This window comes from Arachis hypogaea, chromosome 11, assembly GCF_003086295.3.
Source record: "Arachis hypogaea cultivar Tifrunner chromosome 11, arahy.Tifrunner.gnm2.J5K5, whole genome shotgun sequence".
NCBI classification, from domain to species: domain Eukaryota; kingdom Viridiplantae; phylum Streptophyta; class Magnoliopsida; order Fabales; family Fabaceae; genus Arachis; species Arachis hypogaea.
The window spans coordinates 714,454-737,748 of record NC_092046.1 but is presented as its reverse complement, the minus strand read 5'-3'; the positions used below and the strand labels follow the sequence as shown (position 1 = coordinate 737,748).

General features: G+C 32.5%; 4 protein-coding genes across 10 annotated transcripts; 2 read left to right on the top strand and 2 right to left on the bottom strand.

The window, feature by feature from the left end:
- Positions 1–126: 126 nt before the first annotated feature.
- On the bottom strand, positions 127–3,335 carry LOC112719693 (probable calcium-binding protein CML21). Of its 6 annotated transcripts, none has more exons than XM_025770348.3 (6): positions 2,992–3,335; positions 2,641–2,753; positions 1,748–1,999; positions 1,398–1,600; positions 767–935; positions 127–533 (listed from the first exon to the last, which is right to left on the bottom strand). In XM_025770348.3, the coding sequence occupies exons 3-6, from the start codon at positions 1,941–1,943 to the stop codon at positions 430–432; spliced, it is 672 nt and encodes a 223-aa protein (XP_025626133.1). In that variant the 5' UTR covers positions 1,944–1,999; positions 2,641–2,753; positions 2,992–3,335; the 3' UTR covers positions 127–429. The 6 variants fall into 6 exon arrangements, with proteins under 6 accessions (XP_025626133.1, XP_025626137.1, XP_025626135.1 ...); XM_025770352.3 differs by having other exon boundaries at positions 2,641–2,771; positions 2,992–3,320; XM_025770350.3 differs by having other exon boundaries at positions 1,748–2,002; positions 2,992–3,264.
- A 5,395-nt stretch (positions 3,336–8,730) lies between these two features.
- On the top strand, positions 8,731–12,168 carry LOC112719692 (putative kinase-like protein TMKL1). 2 transcript variants are annotated; one of them, XM_072206256.1, is made up of 3 exons: positions 8,731–9,705; positions 10,319–10,932; positions 11,145–12,168. In XM_072206256.1, exons 1-2 carry the CDS (start codon positions 9,198–9,200, stop codon positions 10,912–10,914), a joined length of 1,104 nt encoding a protein of 367 aa, XP_072062357.1. In that variant the 5' UTR covers positions 8,731–9,197; the 3' UTR covers positions 10,915–10,932; positions 11,145–12,168. The 2 variants fall into 2 exon arrangements, with proteins under 2 accessions (XP_072062357.1, XP_025626131.1); XM_025770346.3 differs by having other exon boundaries at positions 9,055–9,705; positions 10,319–11,230.
- A 2,067-nt stretch (positions 12,169–14,235) lies between these two features.
- On the bottom strand, positions 14,236–17,180 carry LOC112719691 (protein DYAD). Its single transcript, XM_025770344.3, has 6 exons — positions 17,055–17,180; positions 16,301–16,932; positions 15,724–16,116; positions 15,503–15,614; positions 15,118–15,201; positions 14,236–14,934 (listed from the first exon to the last, which is right to left on the bottom strand). Exons 1-6 carry the CDS (start codon positions 17,178–17,180, stop codon positions 14,566–14,568), a joined length of 1,716 nt encoding a protein of 571 aa, XP_025626129.1. The 3' UTR covers positions 14,236–14,565.
- A 1,006-nt stretch (positions 17,181–18,186) lies between these two features.
- LOC112719689 (peptidyl-prolyl cis-trans isomerase CYP71) lies at positions 18,187–22,715 on the top strand. Its single transcript, XM_025770338.3, has 13 exons — positions 18,187–18,602; positions 18,704–18,789; positions 18,924–19,012; positions 19,083–19,322; positions 19,402–19,523; positions 19,754–19,829; positions 19,953–20,060; positions 20,141–20,317; positions 20,517–20,734; positions 20,963–21,095; positions 21,368–21,591; positions 21,745–21,898; positions 22,197–22,715. The coding sequence occupies exons 1-13, from the start codon at positions 18,460–18,462 to the stop codon at positions 22,278–22,280; spliced, it is 1,854 nt and encodes a 617-aa protein (XP_025626123.1). The 5' UTR covers positions 18,187–18,459; the 3' UTR covers positions 22,281–22,715.
- Positions 22,716–23,295: the final 580 nt, after the last annotated feature.

Here is a 23,295-nt window from a genome sequence, read left to right as displayed (position 1 = left end):
ATAATGTATCAAACTTATAAACCTTCTAATCTTAACCTTGGAACTCAAACTTTTTCCATACTTGGCACTTGGAAGGGAATGAACTTGCCTATCAATAATAGGAATAATAAAGCAAAAGAGAAAAACTACTGAAGAAGGCTGTCTAATAAACATGGTAGCAGTTACAAGGTAAAATATTTTAACACATCTTCAACATAGCACTCACAGTTATACACACTTTTCTGCCTATTTACAAATGAACTTCATCTATGAAAGGTTTATTGCAGATCAAAGTGTAGCAACCAGCCCTTTATTGCAAACTAAAACAAGAAAAGCCTCCATTTTTTTAATTTTCAGGTTTCTTTGGAGCCTGAAACATTTTGTTTTTTTATTACCAGCTACTAACAACAGAAGCAGTATAAGGCACTTATAGATGACAAGCTTCAGGCCTCAGGCCTCTTCATCTTCCTTGTCGTCGATTCCAACCCACCTAGTAAACGCGAAAAGGAACTCCTTGAAGCTCACCATTCCATTTTTATCCCAATCCATTTCTTCTGCAGCATTTTTGTGGAGAATATAAATGTTAATAAAAAGAGAATATCTTATGATCTAGCTTGATGACTAAATGTAACATAAGTTTTGTGTTAGTTTCTTATAACCATAATTGCCAATTATTGCATGGTGCCAATGCCAACATGATTATGTCTGTGTTTAAACTAGAAAATGCCTGCTTCAGTGTATATGATATGCTTATTCAAACATACAGGAATGGGGACAGATAACTGACCAAATCTTTTGATTGCTATTCTTTCGGAAGAACGCTCCCGGCTTTCATTTACCGCCTCAATCATCTCGCTTTTGCTGACATAACCATCCTTGTTCTTGTCCAAAAACACAAATGCATCGACCAAAGTCTCGAACGTGGCCTCTAGATCCGGCAACCCAATTTGTGATTTCTAAGGAAGTCATGGAAATTTCTCTTTCGAAAAGATAGCAAGAAAGGGAAATCCAGGGATTATAACTTATAAGTATGGCAAACGCAAAATCTGTTCATATTATTTTCGCCATATGACAAAATTTCTCAAAGCTACTATCACATATTAATGTCAATGCATGAATAGTTCATTAAGTCCAAACATCTCTGAAGAATCTACAATCATTTTCTTGGACTTGAATTTACAATAATAAATCTAAACAACTTAAATATCAATAAGAGGTTAGAGAACATACGATTCAAGGAGCAAGCATTACTACTCTACCTTCCAAATTCGGAACTTCTATGGTGATCAAAATAAAAAACCACCCTTAATCTTAGCCAAATGGCCGAAAAGGGTATTCCAAATTCAAAACTTTTACGAATGCGTATATAGCTTATCATAAAGAAATTAAGATAGTTCAAGAATCATGTGCAAGGATACAATGTGAAGGGCTGCTGGATCGTCTGTGAGAAGGTAGACAAGGCAAAGGAGTACAATGAACTCAGAGAACTTCACTCCCATATCTTCATTGACGTCACATGCTTTAAAGAGATCATTCAAGTCCTCCTCAGTAATAGAAATTTCCAGTTTACTGAAACTATTTTTCAACTCTTCTCGATCTATTACCCCATTCGAATCCTCATCTATTAGCAAAGCCAAAAACACACACATATTAGCAGAAAACCACAAAAAAAGCTGCAGCATGTACATGAAGTAGGCATAATAATAGGATTCTAAGAAAACACTGACCAAAAATTTAGCAAAAGCATAGATTTGAAGTACAAACCTACCAAACTGCTCAAATATGGCTTTGCATTTTCTAAAGCTTTCATCAATTTTTGGGAATTTCAAGATTATAGTGTTGAATGATTTCACCGAAGATCCTTTAGATTCCCTCTTTTGCATTGCTTCAACAATTTTATTCTCAATTTTGGTTCCGTAAATCCATCTTTTATGGCTATCATGCCTTCCGAATACACCTCCCATTGAAAGCTCAATAAACCCAAGTAGGATTCAGAATGCCTCTGCTATATTCCAAGCAACTGCTAACAAATTTAGAAAAAAAAAATCCCAAATATTTATTTAGCCATCACACAAAGATATGTTGAAATTGGAATTTCCCTTTAACATGATGTTAAGGGTAAATTACACAGAACTTTCTTGATTAAAGGTGATATTACTCTCGACACGCTTTAATGCATAGCAGAGGTTAGGCTTGTCTAGTGTCATGACAGAAAATGCAACTGATATAGAAACAATCAAAATGTCTCTATCCTCAGATGAAATTTGCCTAATACTTTGTCTACTCCAAATTGAAATCGATAAAGATAAGAACAGATACACAACTTTTCTATCTTATCTCTATCTTTGTGTCTTTTGTTCTAACCTTAAACACTTACCAAACGCAATCATAGTGCCATTCTTCATAAAATAGAATGATACCAAATGTCATATAACTTAAATCCCTGGAAAGGTTGGCCTAGAAACTTACAAATGAGGAGTGTCGTGCGTAATATCGCCCAACTTCAAGAACAGTCAATGAAATTCACCCAAATAGTAATGATTAGATGATTAATTAACACTTAATATGTCACTCATTGCATATCTCTCTAAATTTCATCAATCACACACAACTTCAAATGCTAATCTAAGTAATGAGGGGGTAAACTGGTAAAGCCCTTACCCTAAGGCATTTCCATGTTCAGTGAAACTTCTAGCAGATTCTTTCAAGAATGGATATAAATTGCAGTATGGAAACTTAGCTCAAGATTATGATGGTGAATAGATATAATTAACCTACATCACAGAGAATAGCTATACATGCAAGTAAAAATCAATTCAACTTCCAAATTCATAACCTAAATGTAAAGAAGAACCAATACAACTATGGAAAGGGAACACTAATTAATTCATTAATTAAACAAGATCAAGAAAGTTGATTAACTTAACAAAATGGATACAAAAAAAAAAAAAAGCAAACTTTTTGAAATTGAAGAGAGTACAAACATCATGCAATAATCAATGTACATACAACCTTATGATAAAGATTAAAGGGCAAGTTTTTTTTCCGAAGCTCCTTAAAGTCAAACCTGTGAACCTGAAAATTGAAATGATGAACAAAACAACAACAAATGATTGTGTGTGGGATTAAGAACAACAAGATGGTGGTGTTGTTGAACAACAAGATGCAAGAACACAAAGGAAAAAAAGGATTTTTAAGAAGCTATAAGCTAAAGTTGGAAACTTGGAATTGGATAATGGATTTAGATATTAGAAAAAAAGCTTGTTTTTGTGATGCTCCCACCACTTATTATTGTCTTCTCTCTGGGGATTTAAATAAAAAAAAAATCAAATTTTATTGATGAGTGAAAGAATATTAAAAAATAAATTTAATAGGACAACAAATATAAACTGTTAAAAAGAATAAAAATCTAAAAATACTATCTATACATACAAATGATTAGTAATTAGTTATTATATATTTGTGTATAAATATGTAAGTAATTTAATTTATTTTTAATATGTATTTTATATATTAATATATATTTTGTACTGATAATTAATTTTAATAGATAATTTTAGTATATATTTAGTTTAATTTTATGTAAACTAAAATTACATAATTTAAGAATAATTATATTATATGTATATAAAAATGATTATTAAATTAATTATTTATATAAAATATATATTAAATTATAAAATATATATTAAAAATAAGTTAAATAATATTTATATTTATATAAAAATATATAATAATTAATTTAGTGATTAATTTTTAGTGTATATATAGTATTTTTTATTTAAAAAATAAAATTTGATATGGTAAAATATATTGCATTATTCTATCAAAGGAATGTAAGTTGGGGAGGTGACTCACTCACATTTTCTCAGGTTATATAATATATTATATACAACAAGATCCTATACATTATAGATAGTCACCAAAAAAAAAAAAATAGCCTATACATTATAGATTGATTAAGTAATTTTTGGAAAAAAAGTTTTGTTTTGTTTTCTCTTGTCTTGTCTTTTATCAGTGATATTTAAACCCTTTCATTAAGAATTTGAATATTAAAAAAAAATGTACCATCTATTTTTTTTTTTAACTATAATTTTTTTTTGTTTAATCTTAAAGTTCAAGTTCTAAATGCAACAAATTTATTTAGTTAATTTTAGGAAATTTTAGTCCCTTTTCTTTAAACTTTTGGTCAAATAAAAGAAAATAAAACTTATTTGAATTTAAAAAATTTAAACAAACTAAAGTATTTTTTACGAAATCTACAAATTTAAAGAGTTTAAAAATTAACTCTTATTTATTGAACATATTTTTTTTTTCTTAATCCAAGAGTAATCTACAAGTATTTTCATATAATCATGTTATTTTTCTTAAAACCTTATCAAATGTCTTATCAACAATAATTACCGACAGCTATAAACTAGTATATCATAATTGTTATATATTTAATGTGTTATTTAAGTGGACCATAATCTTTCACAGATGAATTATCAACAATTTCTAAAACCCATTATCATTGGGTTCCCATTTTAGTACGACAACCACCTCCAAAATCTATAGTGCATGGGGGGAATATTCTCATCATGCCATCATCAAATTCTGATTTTGAGTAAAAAAGAAAATCCTAACATATATCTTTTCTTAGTGATATCATCACCCCTTCTTTATATGATTTTTTTAATAAATTAGTTTTTATTCTGTTAATCATAATAATAAAAAAATCTTAAATTATTTGGAAATAATATATAATAAATGAATAACATTATCGATTTGACAATGACAATATCTATTCTTTTTCAATTTTTTTGAGTCAATTTTTTTGAGTCGAGCTAACATTTATTTATTATGAAATAAAAATAATCTATTTTTTGGGGTTTGAGATTAAAATCATTTTTTTACTATATTCTCTAATTCGATAGGTCAAAAATTAATTTATTACGAATCTAAGTTTTATTTAAAAAAGCTAATAGAAGATTAAAACAAAAATCTATTACGCTAATAATATAAAATGAGTCACTCCAACTCCAATAAACCTAACTCATTAACATTAAGTCTTTTCGGAAAAAAATGAATTGAGAAAAATTCTTAATTAACATCTAAATTGTGTACGCATATATTGATAAATACAATTATACTAGTATTAATATATTGGATCTATCAAAATTCCACAATTAAACGTGCTTGAATACTTTTAACTAATATGATCAATTAGGTAGTGTAGTGTTTGTTATGAGATATTGAGATTGAGACTCAGTATCATGTTTGTTGGTTTAGAGATTAGTACTAAAATTTTTGTCTCTGTCTTTAAAATTTCAGTATTTCAGTACCTCTAAAAAGTGGGGACACAGGGACTAAAATTTTTAGAGATGGAAATTGAAACTTTAATAACAATTTATACCTAAAATACCCTCATTTCAATTAATTAATTCTAATTTTACCCTTTGTGCAAATTAAATTACAGTTTTATTCTTGTTTCAATTTCTGTCTCCCATTTTGCACCAAACAAAATACTGAGATTTATTTCAATTTCTATCTCTTAGTCTCTGTCTTTTAGTCTCAGTCTCAGTCTCAGTCGTCTCTGTTTCTCTACCAAACGTTACCTTATGCTGCGTTTGTTTGATGAGACATAGACACTAATACATAGACACGGTGGTACACATCTATCGTTTGTTTGCTGAGACACGAATTTTTGAAGGACACGGTGACACACAAACATACATAAAATACATGTATTTGGTGTCATTTAAAAAAGATGAAACACAGAGATACATTGATGAGACACAAATACTTACTCTTTTATCCTTAGTAATTCACTCTTGTCCTTATTTCATTGATAATGATATAAGGGTAAAATTGATATTTAGTTTATACTGTGTGTCTTGTTTAGTATCACCAAACACAATAAAAAATTTATGTATCTTTATGTATATGTCTCTTTGTGTATTTATGTTTGTGTCCATGTATTTAAAAGACAATAAACAAACGCAACCTTAGAGTGACATGCATTATCTCCTTTAACTAATGTTATTTTCTATTGGAAAATATTAAATAATATTCTCTAGGGAATCTCCAAAAATAAAATAATGTGAAGTAAAAGAATAAAAGAGAATAGCTATAATTCCAAAAGGAAAAAGAGTATTTTGTCGCCAACCTTTACAACCCTTTTTTGATAAAGATTGAAAATTTCCAAATGTAATGTAGTATCTTGCTACCTTTTGTATGTCACAATGCCTCTATTATGGAAGAGGACCATGCTATGCCTCCATAGATTGCGCCTTTTTCCATTCAAAGAACCTTCAAAGCTGTTGTCTTTTGAGCATTGTCATGTTTATATATCAATATCATCAAAGTTTGGTCCCCCTACATGATATCATATTTTCAATAAAAGAAAAAAAAAAAATTGTTGGCTTCATATATAGTTGTTTCTACTTTCCACTTTTCTACCTTGAAAATAGTTGCCATAGTGAAAGTGATTTATTTAAAAAAAAGAGTGAATATCACATCCGATCCCTGACAATTACCTCGAAAGGATGAGGTCTCTAAGAAAAAAAAATATTCAATTCGGCCCTTGATTTTTTTTGGGACTTTTTAGCTCCTGTATCAAAAAAAATAATATTGATTTTTTTTACATAGAGACCTCGTTGTCCTTTCGAGGTAATTGTCAGGGGCCAGGTTAAGTTTTTTTCTTGTCAAGGGCTTCGTTGTCTTTTGAGGTAATTGTCACAGTTATTTTAGGTTTTTCTCTAAAAAAATGTAATATACAAGGTTTTTCTCTAAAAAAATGTAATATGAAAGTATATTGAAATGTCAATAATATCCATAGTGATAATAGTACAATCATTTTAAAAAGAGTTTATTAGAATTTGAAATGCAAAAGTATTTGAATGGCAATAGGTAATAATTCAAGGTGGAAATTAAATTTTTTGTTGGGAAAATCTGTGTTTGGATTTACATTGAAAGGATTTATAAATTTCAAGAATTTTTATTGAAGAATTTTAATTAGTTAGAAATAGGAGTTTTTAATTTCCACAATTCCACCTATAGTGTGAGAATTTTAATTTTTCTTCTCTTTATCTCACTTAAAATTAACAAAAAAATAATAATAATTCAACTATATTAATAAACAAGAGAAAAACAAACTAATATATCTATTTCATTCAAAATAAAAAATTGTAATCGAAGAAAATTCAATTAAAGCATTTCAATTTCCAAGCAAAATCTTAGTAAAAATTTGTCTATATAACAAAAATTTTACAACTTTTTGTTAAATTGTCTTTGGTAGAGAATAAAAGTAAATTAAGTGAAACTAAAAAATCAACCTTTTTTAAAAAGTTTACAAGGAGAGAGAAGAAAAAGAAAGAGGAAGATAAAAGAATAAAATTAAGTAAATATTAGTAGAAAAAATTGAAAGATTAATGCACTTTTAAAGAATATATAATTGAGAATTTATGATTACAAGAATGGCAAAAATTATTTTTAATATAAAAGTAGAGATGGTATTTTGTTTAAATATTAATATTTAAAGTATATTATATTATTGTAAAAATATTCAATACATTTTTTGTGTATTGACTGGAGTGTTGCCACGTATTGCAACACATTCCTACGTGTTGTAACACGCTTACAAAATCCACCTATATGTAATTACACCCAATAATTTTATTTTTAACAAAAATACTAATATTTTTTTCATATAAAAAAAAGTTGTCACAAAAATGACTCAATGTATTCAAATGTCAATACTTAAAACATATTATTAGTGATTTCATATGATTAAGAAAAAAATTATTCACTTAAACACCATAGAATATTAGATGAGGATATTATCTTTGGTCAGAGACAATCAGCGGCGAAGTTGGAGGTCTTTGATTATTGATTATTATGTTTGGTGGCATATGAAGAAACCATTTTTTTTTAATTTAAAATAAAACAACCATATTATATATATCACTAACTATATAATAGTTGATTTTTAATATGCCCATTTCATTTTTTTTAATGCAAGTGGTAAAATATTTTCATACTTAGCAATAAAATAATAGTTTAGATAAAATTAGAAATCAATAGGAGGATTTTTAGTTTAAATATTACACTTTAATGAGTAAGAGTATAATTCACTTGTAAATCTCTTGTGAGTTTTGCTAAACATTATAGTTAAAGATTTTAAATGTTACTCTATTTTTGTTTTCTTTAAATTACTCAAAGCTTTAGATGAAAGATACAAGTTCTCATGGCTTATTTTCGGTAAATGATAAAACTTTTAAAATCAACTTCATTCATATTTATACCTAAGATATTATGTAAATCACTAGCAATTTTATATGAATATAGTAGTTACTAAAAAAATAAATGATAATCATACACAATCACCCACAAATAGTAAATAAATAGTTAAAAACTTTGGTGGCAAATGAGTACTTTCACAACAATAATCAGACACAACAGTCAAATTTTAGATACAATCATGGTATTGCATTATGTATAAATTAAAAATTAAATATTAAATATTAAATCAATTATTTATAAAAAATATATATACTAAAATAATTATATTAAATATATATTAAAATTAATTATTAATATAAAATATATTTAAAATATATATTATTTATAATTTGTATATATATACTAAGACTAATTTTAATGTATAAATAATATTTTTAATATATATATATATATATAATAACTAAATTAATGATTTTTTTTTTGTACATCTCAATCTCATATATTTTTGTTTTATTTCAGATAATAATATACATCACATGCCGTAGATCTGTCTTTCATTGATCCATTCCCACACACCAACAAACACAGTTCATAACAGCATTTCCAGCAGCTTGTTATGTTCTTTTGAGTTTTAACTCTCTCCTTTCACACTCATTCACTTCACTTCAATGCCAACAACAACAAAAATTTCTCTGCCATCTCTCTTCCATGTCCACTTCTTCATCTCATAAACCATTATTTCCATTGCCCCCTTCTCAGGTAACTTCCCATTCCCACACCACAAGAAAAAGTTCCCATTACACATGCTTCCTTTTGTCCTATACTCACATGGGAACACTATTACCCCATAAAAAATGAACTCTTTTCAGTCTCTTTCATGATACCCAGATCTTAATTCTCCATTTTATGCCACCCCATTATCTCAAAATCTTAACTTGCTTCTGGGTCACAAAAAAGATAAGATTTTTGTTTTTATTTATTTCCCTTTCAGATAAATGAAAACTACCCTTATGGTGATACTAGTACTAGTACTAGCTTCAGCTACATTTCTTGTAATTGTTGCACTTTATGTGTTCTTATACTTGAAAAGATTATCATCAAGAGATGGAAGTGAGAGGAAGGATATAGAGAGCTCAGAACAGCAGAAACAGGAAGAAGAAGAAGAGGAGGTGGCTATGAAGGAGGACTTGATCATCTTCCATGGTGGTGAGGATTTGACAATTTGTGATATTTTGGATGCTCCTGGTGAGGTTATTGGGAAGTCCAATTATGGAACTTTGTATAAGGCTTTGCTTCAGAGGAGCAACAAGGTGAGGCTTTTGAGGTTTCTGAGGCCAGTTTGCACCACAAGAGGTGAAGATTTGGATGAGATGATTCAGTTTCTTGGAAGGTTGAGGCACCCCAATTTGGTGCCTCTTCTTGGATTCTACACAGGTCCAAGGGGTGAGAAGCTACTTGTTCATCCTTTCTATAGGAATGGAAATCTGACTCAATTCATTAGAGGTAATGAATCTTTTGCTTGTTAAATTCTTCTTTTTTGTTTGAAATGTTCATTTGATGAAGTGTTCTGATTTTGTCAAGATAAGGATCTAGAAGGCATTCACAGTGCCTGATCTCCTGAAAATTTTTTAGATAATTCAATTATTCCATGTTTTGTTTGGTATCTCTAATTGAGATGAAGGATGTTGAATTATGGGAATTATGGAAGTTACAATGCTGAAGAAACAACCTATTTTGTCTTGTAACTCTTAATCTTAGTAGCTAAGTAATTCCCTATTTCTAAGTGCTTGATATTTGTTTCAACTTGAATCAAATAGTTCTGTTTTGCTTTGCTTTCTGTTTTTGCATTTTTAGTGAATATTTTGATCTGTTGGTAAACATTGCATTTTTCTTAATTGTACCCTTAGTTTGAACTAGTGATCAAATAGATAGATTTCAGAACTTGCTATTTGAATCATCAACCTACTCTTCCCCTATTTAAATAGGTCTCTTCCCCTATTTAGATAATTACTTTTTCTGTTATATATATATATATATATATATATATATATATATATATATATATATATTGAAAACTTTATGTTATAATTATTGATGAACAATGTTCACTTAACAGATGGAAATGGAGAGTGTTACAAATGGTCTAACATATGCAAAATATCCTACGGTATAGCCAAAGGATTAGAGCATCTTCACACTGGACTAGACAAACCAATCATCCATGGAAACCTCAAATCGAAAAACATCCTTTTGGATCGGTCTTACCAACCGTACATCTCAGATTCCAGCCTCCACCTTCTGCTGAATCCTACTGCCGGCCAAGAAATGCTCGAAAGCTCGGCTGCTCAAGGATACAAGCCACCAGAGCTCATCAAGATGAAGGATGCAAGTGAAGAGACTGATATATACAGCCTTGGTGTGATCTTCCTCGAATTGCTTTCGGGAAAGGAACCTATCAACGAGCATCCGACACCTGATGAGGATTTCTATCTTCCCAATTTCATGAGAAATGCTGTTCTTGCACATAGAACTGCTGATCTTTACCATCCAGCCATTCTCCTTAGAAACAGCAGAGATGACAAGAAGAATTCGGTCAGTGAAGAAAGCATTCTCAAGTTTTTCCAACTTGCAATGGCTTGTTGCTCCCCTTCACCTTCAGTTAGGCCTAACATAAAGCTAGTCCTTAGAAAGCTTGAAGAGATTATACACTAGGAAAAGAAATCTATAGTGGTAAACCATTATGGTGGATACTACCATGAAGATTTTACTATTGTCTTCATATGAAGATACTTCTTTTTTACCATTAGATGATAAAATGTATGGTTTGATTTTGATGTGTTGCAAAAGTGTTATTTTTTTTAAAGTGTGGCTAAACAAACAAAGTACACTTTTAACACAAGAATCTTCATAAAAAGATGTTTTTAGCATCTTCATTTGAGTAGTTGCCAACCATTATTGCCCTTTTGAAGCAGTTTACAACTACTATAGTTCTCTCCAAATTCATAATATACATTGATGTGGTTGAATATACTAACGTTTATGGATTCAGGCTCCTCTAAAGTGCAGATCCGAATGCACTTCGGAGAGTAAAGTGCAATGTCTGAACAATTGATGGGAAAAAAATTGACGACACAGATTGCATGATTAGTTACTCTGGCCGTTAATTTTCTCATCAATGGTCTAAAACATTGCACTTTACCTCCGCACTTTAGAGGATCCAAATTCAAGATTTATATATGAGAAATGAGAGAGAAAAAAAAATGTGCTGCTTACAAAAAATGTGGAATTGGCTACCAGACAAAGAGTTCAAGAACAGTTGATGCTGATGTTGATGTTAAAGGTTAAAAAGTCAAGTGTGAAGAAAAGTATAGCTACAAATTGAACACATTAAATTCTTGCTCACAAATTAAGTTACTGACTTCATTTTTGGGATGAGATCATTATGTTCTTTTGAACAATTGAGAATGTGACATGGACAGTGACACAAGGAACTATTCATGTGATGTTATCATGTCACCTATTCTTAGTAACTTTTGGTTATTGTAGAGTTTTGAGGGGAGAAAGAAGACACTTTCACTGTCAAGAATTTGTAGCTATTCTCTCAGATTTGTAGTTGTGGAGAGACAAGAGAATCTATCATGAAGAATGCAAATTTTTCAACAGTGACTAACTCCTGTTCAAGTTTTCATTGCTGGAAAGCTTAGACACTGAGAGTGCAAAAGTGCAAAGGAACCTGAAGAATTGAAGTGGTTTGATCTCACAGCATTTCCATTTGATTATGCCCTCTATAATTATCATTATTATTTTTTGTCAATATTATATGTCCTTTATTTACTTACATTAGACCATACTTCTCATTCTCAATTGGTAGGATTATAATCTTCATCAGACAAAATATAAATTGATTTTGATGTTGATGTCCAAATACTTTAAAAGGATTTTATATTATCATTCAATTGGACTAAAGTAACATTTTATTATCCAATATAATTGAGTTTGATATTGATATTGCAACTCATCAGAAAGGGAAATAGAATAATATCTAATACAGTTGCCATTTTTAATTTCTCATTGATAACTTCTAAGGTGTTGGAGAGTGGTAGTTGGCAGGTAGGTATGGTGAGTAGGGTCTGCAATATTCATTGCTGTTGGTAACATCACAATCTACTTAAGAAGCAATTAAAGTGATATCATTATCTACTTAAAAACTAATCAAAGTGGTTTTGAGATTTTTGTACCCTCCTCAAAGAATATTAAACATTTTTTTTTTATATATATAGTATCCTTTAATCTAATATACTAATGACTAATTTGTGCTAATTCAAGCTCTATTTAAAAATATATTGCTGATCAATTAATTACACAAGGTGAAATTTAAATTTTAAATATTTGATTAAACAATAAAATAAACTAACCACTCAACTAATTTAAGTTATCTATTTATTTATTTATTGACCACTAAACAATTTAGTATCATTGAAATTGCAACTACACACAAATCAGCATGTGCTTTTTGGAATTGTGAATGCCACCTGGAGTTCTAATGTTGTATGACTGACCACTCTATGTTAAGGACCAATAAACCATAATTTTGTCAACATAAAATAAATTGGAGGACATGTGGGGCATAAGGTCATTGTGGATAACATAAAGCAATCATATGATTCCAGTTTTTTCTCCTTCATTTATATTGGTAGATTTGTAGATAATTACTTTATGCATAATATAGTCCTGGGGATATGAAGATCAGATATGACTGACACACACAAAAGGGAAGAGATTCTTTCATATTTGACATGTTTGTAGAATCTAGTATAATAGGGCTCACAAGAATGTAAATAGCTATTTGCGGATTAATTATAAAATTATTTATCAATTAAGGAAATAATTTATTATGTTAATATTTCATTGTTTACTATAAAAGGTAAAACTGAACAAATATTTACTGTACGTCCTTTGATTAGTTCTTAAACGTCATTATGGTAAAGTGCTCCATAAGTTTTGTTTTTTTGCCTTTTTTCATGGGCTTTCTAAAAATTGAAACCAACGAAAAAGTTGTTAGAAAATATGTAGTTGAACAACTTTACATAATTAATAATTTAATATTAACATCATTGCAGTGTTTGATTCTACTTTTGTATGTTGTCCCAAAACTAAGGTGATTCCACATGGTTTTGAATATGTCCTTAACCAACACACATGTTACTATGTTAGTGTTATTATTGCAAACATACAAGGGTTCTGAGATTTATTGGGGTATTTCAAGCGTTTGAGTTTCTTTTATATACTATCAATGTAAAAATGTTTTAAAATAACATTTAGTCATATATTACCACAAATAAAAGTAGTTCTTCATGTTTTTCTAAAAGTTTAATTTTCATACGCATTGTCATAATGTCATTCAATAAAAATATATTACCATATATGATCATGACTAGTTGCACAAATCTATATCTATATGTATAAATGTAAAATTCACTTAACTTAGCAATTAATACTTTAAATAATTAATGTTCTTTGTTCTTATTATACATGTATTTCACTAGACAATTTTACTATGTCTACACTCTCTAAACCTTTTATATACTCATTTAATCATTGTTCTTATAATTAAGATATTACAATATTTGTTATTAACTTATTATCATATTTTAAAAATTAATTTCAAAACTCTAATTTAAAATTCACAACCCAATTGTTTATATACATATATGTTGGAATTTAAAATGATGTAATCATATATGAAATTTTTTTAGTAAAGACAAAAAAATGTAGAATTGTCATAGATAAATGAGAATATACAAAAATTAGAGAAAAATAGAGAAAAAAAATGACATGGTAGTTCGTTTATTGTAACTGAATGGATTATATTTCTTGAATCTAACAACTTTTTTTTGGTTATTCTTTGCCTTACGACAGTGGCGGAGAAATATGTGTTCAGACTTCTATTTCTGGTGCATATGCAAGATTCTCTGTTTTTATATATAGAAAAATTAACACGAGCTAAATAGAAAACATGATCCAGCAGCACAATTGGTGAGGGAAATTAATAAAGTAACCACCGGAAGAAAAGCCTGTTTGCTACACTGATTATCCCAAAATTGGCTTGTTTAATTTTAAAGTATGACTATAGTTGTGATCATTTTTACAAGCAAATAATAAACTCAATTATGTAAGACCAAGTACTTACCACCTGGTACTAATGTCCATGAAGTGTAGTTTCTTAACTCAATTTTGCTAAAGTAAAAAAAGGGTGAGCTTTCTTTCCTTCAAATATAAATTGTGTGGTGTATTAGGGACTTTGCCAATATTACTCTAGGGGTGAGATCATGGGTTTCTTTATAAGGTTAATAATTTTTGGGATCATGGGGTGTCTAATGGTGGAGAAAAGCAAGGGGAAAAGGCCCCAAAGACATGGGTCAAAGTAGCGTTGCTCAAAGGGCGTCTCTCTGCTAATGGCTTAACATGGGAATAAAGGTTAGGCATTGGCATTGACAAGTGTTCAGTGTTGGGTTTGGAAGCTGGATGGTTTTCATCAATGGGGACAATAGAATCAACCTTTGGAGAAAACACATCCCTATTTGGCCACACAAATACCCCTTTTGGCTTGCAAATTTGGAAGCCACTTACCAAGCTTTCCATATTTTCAGTGCTTTTTTCTTGCATCAGTGCATCATCCCCTGAATTTGCTGATTCTGACATTGTTGGTTCCTTCAGCATCCCTAGTTGCTCCTGCATCAAATGCCTTCCATTAGCAGCAGTGTCAAGCAAATAGGATTCATTACTTTCAACTAGAAGAGTTTTACTACTGTTCATTTTGTGCAACTCTTTGCAGGTAGTACTAATCAAAATTCATTCAACCCAAAACCCAATGCAAAATGAAGAGTACTGATAAACTAATGGCTATTATGTTACCGCCATGGTGCTCAAAGTGAGGGAAATTTCCTTCAGTTGTTCCTCAATTTTAACCTTCTTATTCACCAACTCTACATAGATCTCCTGAAATTTGACAAATAACCTAAGATGTTAAAAGCAACACACTTTCTATGTAACACTCACATGAGATTCCAAAATAGGCTATTATGAATTCACAAAATTAAGTGTACATTAAAAGTTAAAACTATATACTAACCAACCTTGGACAATTTAGGAAAAAACAAAAACAAGAAGTGTCTCTCTGGTGTATGCATGTCATCAAAGTTCAGCATCACATTTCATGTACAAATAATTAAGCTTAGAAATTAGCACTAATTAACTAAGCCTTATTGTATGCACACGGATGCATTCATGCAGAATTCACCTGCTTTGGACCCAAGGAAGCATTCTCCTCGGACTGTAAATTGGACAAGCATGAAGTAGGGGTGGTGGCCAAAGCTTCCTCTCCCTTCTTTGCTGCAAGCTCCCTCATTTCCCTGTTACATGCATAATCAATCAATCAATAAATGACTTACCATCTCACAATTTAGGAAACAATACTAATTATGGGCTTAAATCTGAATCAATGAATTAAGTAGTAATTACTGCTTCAACTGAAGAATTTCCTGCTTGATCTCATTGAGTTGAGCAACAGCAAGAACATGATCATGTGGAGAAATGATAATATCACCAATGCTCCAACCAGGAGGAGGAGTCCAGTAAGGGTCCTGAACCCCTGCTTGGCGCCGGACATCGACGAGATCAGCACTCTCCAGCCAATACTCCATGGCGCCCTCGGCATTGTGGCGCCGCCGGAACCTCTCAGTTCCGCCTGGTGCCACCTTGCCTGCCATGTGCTTGAGCAAATGGTCCAATAAACCAGTGTCCCCAATGTACTTCCTTGCTTCTGATCTCAGCTCTGCCCTCATTATTGGGTTCCCAAACACTGCCCCCTTCTCCTTCATGACCCTCAACATATTCTCCTCCGCAGTCTTATACCTACGAACATCAATTAAATCAATTGATTCCAATAATTAAATCAACAAACAAATAATAATTTCACTACTAAATTGAAGTGCACTTATGACTCTGACTAATTACAATGAGATATACTTAAATTTCAATAATCAAACGAAAAACGAATAATAACACTTAATGATATGATTCTGATTATGTTATATACCTTTGAACTGACCATCTATCAATGGCGATTTTCCGGCGCTTGTTTTTCGCTTTGGTGTTTCTGTTCGATGCATGATTCGAAACGACGTCGTTTGCGGTTACAACAATCGCATTGCATTGACGAGTTGTCAACTTCTTCTTCGTCTTCGTTTCTTCTTCTTCTCCTTCGTCTTCTTGATCTCTTCCGTTTCTCTTCTTGTTCTCCTCCGTGTCATCAACGGTAGCTAGTTGAAGTTGATTGGGCCGTAATTGGGCCTCATGGCGGCCCAAGAAGCGAACGTGGCGTCGTTGGCCCCACTGAAGCATTCCCGTGAACTTGAGGTGAGACCAGCACCGACCTTGCTTGCATGCTATTGTACTATTTGCTCCTCCACCGGCGGTGGCAATGGGCTTTTCTTCCGGCGAGGCCCAAAAGGCCCACGACTCTCTATTTTCGACGAATTCGAGGATCGGGACTATCCTGAAGAGTGCTTTCACGGCGGAATTGAAATCCATAACGCATTTCTCGTCGAGCGCTGGAATCTTCTTGGCTTCGGGTTTTCCGAAGTTGGGATTAGTGAAGTGAGTGCGAAGAGAGTGAAGGCTTGGGTACCTCAACGAAACCAGATTCTCCTCTCTGTCAATCTCACTCACCTGGTTAATTAATTAATCACATTCATTCATTCATTCATTGATTCGTAGTTCAATTAATTGACATCTTAATCATGAAGAAAAAAAAGCTAATAATTAAGTAATTATTACGATGATGATGATACCATTGCAATGCGAACGGATTTGAGCTGAACGGGGGAATCAGGTGGGAGCATGGAGTGAAGGATTTCATGGAATCCACCGACTTGTAATTCATCGGAACCTGCTGCAATGGTGGTAGTGTTCACCATTATCAGCCACACTTTGTTTCAGGTGAGAGCATGTTAGGAAGATGAAGAGATTATATATGAGAGTTGTGTGTGTGCGTGAGTGAAAAAAAAAAGATTTAAAAAAAAAGAATGTAATGATGATGGTGATATGGTGCAAATGTGTGCGTGCGTTGCAGCATGCAACGCTGGGTTCGTTTATTCGTTACACTCTCACAATGATTATTTAGCGGGGTCGTGGCGCGTTTGATATAGTGAGAGAGGTGAGGTTCACGTGCTATGGAAGCAGAGAGGGTGTGTGTAGAGAAAAGCGCGTAGGAGCGCGTGTTGGTTTCAGTGACTCATTTTGTCAACTGTGCCAAACGGGCAACTTAACAAACGAGAGAGAGAGAGGATCAGAATGATATCGTGTATTCGTGTTGAGTATAGTAGCAAGAGCAGCAATGGAGAATCACTGAAACGGACACACACTCGTCTCTGCAATTCAAAGAGCTAAAGCATTTGTGGCATATGTAGTAGTAAACTAGTAACTACTTTTATTGTAACCAAATTTCAGTATACTTTATATAATAGAGTATTACAATGCTATTTGTACCATCAAATTACTATATATTTATGTATAAATATATGTGTTTGTTAACTTATTTTTAATATGTATTGAATGCAACCAAGCAAGTACCTTTTGCTTTTTGGTGTTGCTTCTTTCTTAACTAGATTCATGTTTTGAGCTCTTCCACTCTCCCAGTGATGAGCAATTCTAACCTTAAAACTACCCCTCAGGTTCATATGGAAAATATTTGCAGTGCATCTCCTCTGTGGTTTGACGAGACCATGAACAGGAAGAACACCACAAGGAAAGGAGAGGCTAGCTAGCGTGGGCTGTCTCTGCCAGGCCTGTTTTGTGCTTATTTCTCTTTTTTTGTATCATCCCCTCTGTTATAATTGGGCCTAGGCCCAATACTTCTATTCTTCATCAATGAATATTGGGCTGAAAAGTTACATGGTTCCATATGTTAGTCGGTTTAGCTTTGCCTATGGAAAAACCACCAAAACGACGTGCCGTTTTAGGTGTAGTTCAGTTCCCTCCTTCCCAGTGGCAAGTACTCAAGTAGTGAATTATTCGAAGGTGGAAGTGGAAGAAGCATCTTTGTAGAATTGTAGTAGTTGGTCTCCATTGTAGCATAGCATCTCCATCATAATCACATAAACCTTTTGTTATTATTATTGATTCATTGTTCAGCTCAGCATCTTACTTTCCTTTCGTTATTCTCTGCTTCGAAGACGAAGAAGAAACAGAACAAAGATGGAGGAACATGAGAATGGCACTGCCGGTAATGTAACTGAGGAAGAGCCCGCCATCGGACCCGGCCCAGCCCCTCGAGCCCGCCCCAAGCGTCCCCTCCAGTTCGAGCAGGCTTACCTTGACGCTCTCCCCTCCGCCAACATGTCTCTCTCTCTCAACCGTACTTTTCTTTTTCCAATTAGGGTTTTAGAAACTCACTCACTCTCTGAGCTTTGATGCAATTGTTCTTTCCGTTCTTTTACAGGTACGAGAAAAGTTATATGCACCGCGATGTGGTTACGCATGTTGCTGTTTCAGCTGCCGAATTCTTCATAACTGGAAGTATTGATGGTACGACATGTTGCTAATTCTACTTTAAAGTTAGATTTTTGTGTAACTAGTTAGTAATTCATCATAATTATGTATAATGATTTAAGATTAGGTATATTTGGCTAATTTTAATATCACTTAAACATTGTTGTCAGGGCACTTGAAATTTTGGAAGAAAAGGCCCATTGGTATTGAGTTTGCCAAACACTTCAGATCTCATCTCGGTCCGATTGAAGGTCTAGCCGTAAGTTAATTGATTATCACTTCAATTATTGCTTGCTTGTTGTCAACCATGACTTATTTCAGCTATGCAGGTTAGTATTGATGGTCTGCTATGTTGTACCATATCACATGACCGTTCTGTCAAAGTATATGACGTAGTGAACTATGACATGATGGTAATGATTCGTTTGCCATATATCCCCGGTGCTGTGGAATGGGTTTACAAACAAGGGGATGTCAAAGCTAGGCTTGCCATTAGTGATAGGAACTCATCTTTTGTGCACATATATGATGCTCGATCGGGTTCAAATGACCCTATCATTTCCAAAGAGGTAGCTGACTTCGAAATGTGTTACTTTCATTTTCCACAGTTAGTTACATAATTGTGTCATTCCTTGCTTCTATGTGTAGATACATATGGCTCCTATTAAAGTTATGAGGTACAATCCTGTATATGATTCTGTAATTTCTGCTGATACAAAGGGGATCATTGAGTACTGGAGCCCCACCACGCTTCAATTCCCAGAAGATGAGTATGTGCTTACTGTTAACTTCTACTTCATCCATCTATTTATATTAATCAATTCACATACAATTATGCCAAAACATTTACAAATTTTTAGGTAATCCAAACCCTTTGTAGTGCTATGGCACTCCTTTATTGTTGTACTGTATGGATTACGTGATTTCAAACATTACAAAGTCTGTGTTTTATTTGTTCTCAAATTCTCATTCTATTTGTTCTCCTTTATGGTGCTTTTAGGGTCAATTTTAAGCTGAAGAGTGATACTAACCTCTTTGAAATAGTAAAATGCAAGACTTCTGTTTCAGCTATTGAGGTATTTTTCTTGTCCAAACATAACCCATAGTTTTGGTTACCATATATGCAATCAAGACACTACTTGTTCAGTTTACAGTTTACTGTTACTGGTATTCATTCAATGTATTTCACAATGTTTTAGGTCAGCCCGGATGGTAAACAATTTTCTATCACATCGCCTGACCGCAGGATACGTGTCTTTTGGTTCAGAACGGGTAAACTAAGAAGAGTTTATGATGAATCTTTGGAGGTAATAATTTAACAGAAATTTTCCCTGAATCTTGTGCTCTTTATGAACATGTGTTACAGAATGAATTGCTTTACTGATAGGTTGCTCAAGATCTTCAAAGAAGCGATGCTCCATTATACCGGCTGGAAGCCATTGATTTTGGCCGAAGGATGGCTGTCGAGAAGGAGATAGAGAAAACAGAAAGTGCTCCATTGCCCAACGCAGTTTTTGATGAAAGTTCTAATTTTATTATATATGCAACCTTGCTTGGGATTAAAGTAAGATTTTTTTTCCTGTTTACTTACCTTATAGATTAGAGCCAATTCTTGATCTGTGCAACTATTTCACCTTTTCAAGTTATCTGATCTCTCCACATACATAACTACATAAGTTTTCCTTGTTTGCTTATTGATACCGTGAGGTGAGTGGATGAAACTTCATTCGCTAATGTGTATTTCATCTTCTTTATGTTTATAGATTATTAACTTGCACACCAACAAAGTTGCTCGAATACTTGGAAAGGTGGAGAATAATGATAGGTTCTTAAGGATTGCATTATATCAAGGTGATCAAAGTAGTAAAAAAGTAAGAAGGATTCCTTCAGCTGCTGCTAATGCCAATGAAAGCAAAGAGCCTTTGACAGACCCCACTCTCCTGTGTTGTGCTTTCAAAAAGCACAGGATATATTTATTCAGGTATAGAAGATCCTGATAGTGATAAAACCCGAATTTTACCCCAGGTTTATCGTCCAAAGTTATGTAGTAGTGTTATAATTCCGTGTATTATCTCATGTGGAGTGGGTTTCATTGCATTTTTCTCAGTACATTGAGGCTGTACTTTTTTTACCTGCATATCATCAGTCATATAACATGCAAAATATAACTCTTTATTGTATCTAAGTTTTGGAGTTTGTCATGTATCAGTCGGAGAGAACCAGAAGAGCCTGAAGATGCAACTAAGGGAAGAGATGTGTTTAATGAAAAGCCTCCTGCTGATGAGCTTTTGGCAGTTTCAGATATTGGAAAGACTGCGACAACCTCACTTCCTGACAATGTGGTGAGTTATCTATGTTAGTATGTAAAAGAGGCACACACACACAATGTGTACAAATAACCAACCTTATGTGTATCAGAACCTGTCTCTTATTCTTCTCTATCTTTCTTTCTTTTTTATTTTTTTTTTTTTTTTTTTAAATTGCTACTTGATAGCAGAAAGGAGACTGGGTTTCGTTTGTGTGGTTTTTCTTTTTATAAGTTTTTTTTTTCAAATCCCATTGGTCACCTCTTTCCCTGATAAAGAGCTTTACAATTCCAATTATTCCTTTGCAGATTCTACACACCACCATGGGTGATATTCATATGAAATTATACCCAGAGGAATGTCCAAAAACTGTGGAGAACTTTACAACTCACTGCCGGAATGGTTATTACGACAATCTTATTTTTCATCGTGTCATCAAGGGCTTCATGATACAAACGGGAGATCCTTTAGGAGATGGCACTGGTGGGCAGTCCATTTGGGGGAGGGAATTTGAGGATGAATTTCACAAAAGGTCATTATTTTTGTTTATAATGTTATTATGTCAACGAGATGCTATATTGATTCTGTTCTCAATAGAATGATTACCTTTGTGCTGATGGCCTTTGGAATTTCCTGTTATGGTTTAGTTCATGGGACATAAAGCAAATATCTTTTTCTCTCGCAGTCTAAGGCATGATAGGCCTTTCACGGTGTCAATGGCAAATGCTGGTCCGAATACGAACGGTTCCCAGTTCTTTATCACCACAGTAGCCACTCCTTGGTTGGACAACAAGCATTCTGTATTTGGTAGAGTTGTGAAGGGAATGGATGTTGTTCAGGTACATCGACTTCAATTCTTGTATAATCATAATCATTTAATGCAATAAATTATTCAGCACTGTTTATTAAGGGATTTGCTTGCATGCTCCTATTCTGATTCACTTGCAAAATAATTTCCATGTTGTGATTTGAGCTTTTAAGTGTAATTTAATCATTTTCCTTAGATTTCTCAATAAATGTTCTCGCTTAAGTTATTGTCTACAATATATTAGGTTACCATTTATTTTTAGGTATTTGATTATTGAGAACCTGCAGTCCGAAAGAAACTAACCAATAAAAAACTTTGATCTTTGACAGTCTATAGAGAAAGTGAAGACAGACAAGACAGATAAGCCATACCAAGATGTTAAGATCCTAAATGTCACTGTACCGAAGTCCTAAGGTCCATGGTTTGTGCGGCTAATTCTGTCGGTCAGTCCTTGCTGGCACTACAAGCTGGGCAGACGAATAAGCTTCAACATGAGTAATTTTAAGTTTCTTTATAACAACCATTTTAACAGGCCTTGTACAAAGAGCGGCTCTTATCTTCATGTACCAGTCTCCAAGCCAAGCAGTTCAGACTCGGCGAGTCGCGATCACCTTGCCATTATTCCGATTGCTTTCCAAAAACTCTCAAACATTTTTGCACATCAAATCTTCATAAGCCATGTCAACGCCAAGGACTTGCCAGACTGTACTTAATATGTATGCATGTCCAAAACATGAAGCAAGACTTTTCTTATGAAGTGTTTTTCTGGAGTTTTGGACATATATTGACTGTATTCGGTGTTATTTATTCTTAAGGGACTACTAAAGTAGTGATTGTTACTTGTTAAATAACGTTTACCAACCACTCTAGTCTACCTCGTCAAATATTTAATAAAAAAAAAATTATCCATAGCCGAGAACATAACTTACTAAATTTTTCAAATGATTTCATTTTTATTTAATTCATTGCAAAATTTCTGTACTTAGATAAAAATATATAGATATATCCATTTTTAAATAAACCCAAAAAGACACTATTAACATGAAAAAAGTGTAGAACCTATATATTATCTGAGTCTCAGTCCTCCAGCACCTCTGATTTTCGTTTATTCTAAACTGTTAGTAGAAGTTGCAAAATTTTAAAATGAAGATGTTACTAAGAATCATCAAATAGAGATGTTGAATTGTTTATAAAGCTTTTTTGAATATATTAAAAAAATTCCATTTTATTACCTAAAAAAAAAACATTCCCTTTACTTTCCAAAGTTTTATGCGTTGAACTCAATACTCTAATCCATTGACATGTGCATAAATCGCATGCTAGCAGCACAAGCATTTAAATGAACTAGTTTTCTAGTCAGAGAGAACAAAGCAAAAGTGCAAAACTGATAAATACCGCAAGCCTTATTTTTCATAATAAGGAAGAGCA

What these genes read in the sequence shown, in the direction of transcription:
- LOC112719693 (XM_025770348.3), bottom strand. Translation starts at nt 1,943, where the DNA reads ATGGGAGGTGTATTCGGAAGGCATGATAGCCATAAAAGATGGATTTAC. An exon ending in AGCCATATTTGAGCAGTTTG is followed by an intron (nt 1,601 to 1,747) that starts GTAGGTTTGTAC and finishes CTTTGCTAATAG; the next exon opens with ATGAGGATTCGAATGGGGTA. An exon ending in AATAGCAATCAAAAGATTTG is followed by an intron (nt 534 to 766) that starts GTCAGTTATCTG and finishes AAAATGCTGCAG; the next exon opens with AAGAAATGGATTGGGATAAA.
- LOC112719692 (XM_072206256.1), top strand. Translation starts at nt 9,198, where the DNA reads ATGAAAACTACCCTTATGGTGATACTAGTACTAGTACTAGCTTCAGCT. An exon ending in TCTGACTCAATTCATTAGAG is followed by an intron (nt 9,706 to 10,318) that starts GTAATGAATCTT and finishes TTCACTTAACAG; the next exon opens with ATGGAAATGGAGAGTGTTAC.
- LOC112719691 (XM_025770344.3), bottom strand. Translation starts at nt 17,180, where the DNA reads ATGGTGAACACTACCACCATTGCAGCAGGTTCCGATGAATTACAAGTC. An exon ending in GAAATTCTTCAGTTGAAGCA is followed by an intron (nt 15,615 to 15,723) that starts GTAATTACTACT and finishes TGCATGTAACAG; the next exon opens with GGAAATGAGGGAGCTTGCAG. An exon ending in CTTCCTTGGGTCCAAAGCAG is followed by an intron (nt 15,202 to 15,502) that starts GTGAATTCTGCA and finishes GTCAAATTTCAG; the next exon opens with GAGATCTATGTAGAGTTGGT.
- LOC112719689 (XM_025770338.3), top strand. Translation starts at nt 18,460, where the DNA reads ATGGAGGAACATGAGAATGGCACTGCCGGTAATGTAACTGAGGAAGAG. An exon ending in CATAACTGGAAGTATTGATG is followed by an intron (nt 18,790 to 18,923) that starts GTACGACATGTT and finishes CATTGTTGTCAG; the next exon opens with GGCACTTGAAATTTTGGAAG. An exon ending in CCTCACTTCCTGACAATGTG is followed by an intron (nt 21,096 to 21,367) that starts GTGAGTTATCTA and finishes ATTCCTTTGCAG; the next exon opens with ATTCTACACACCACCATGGG.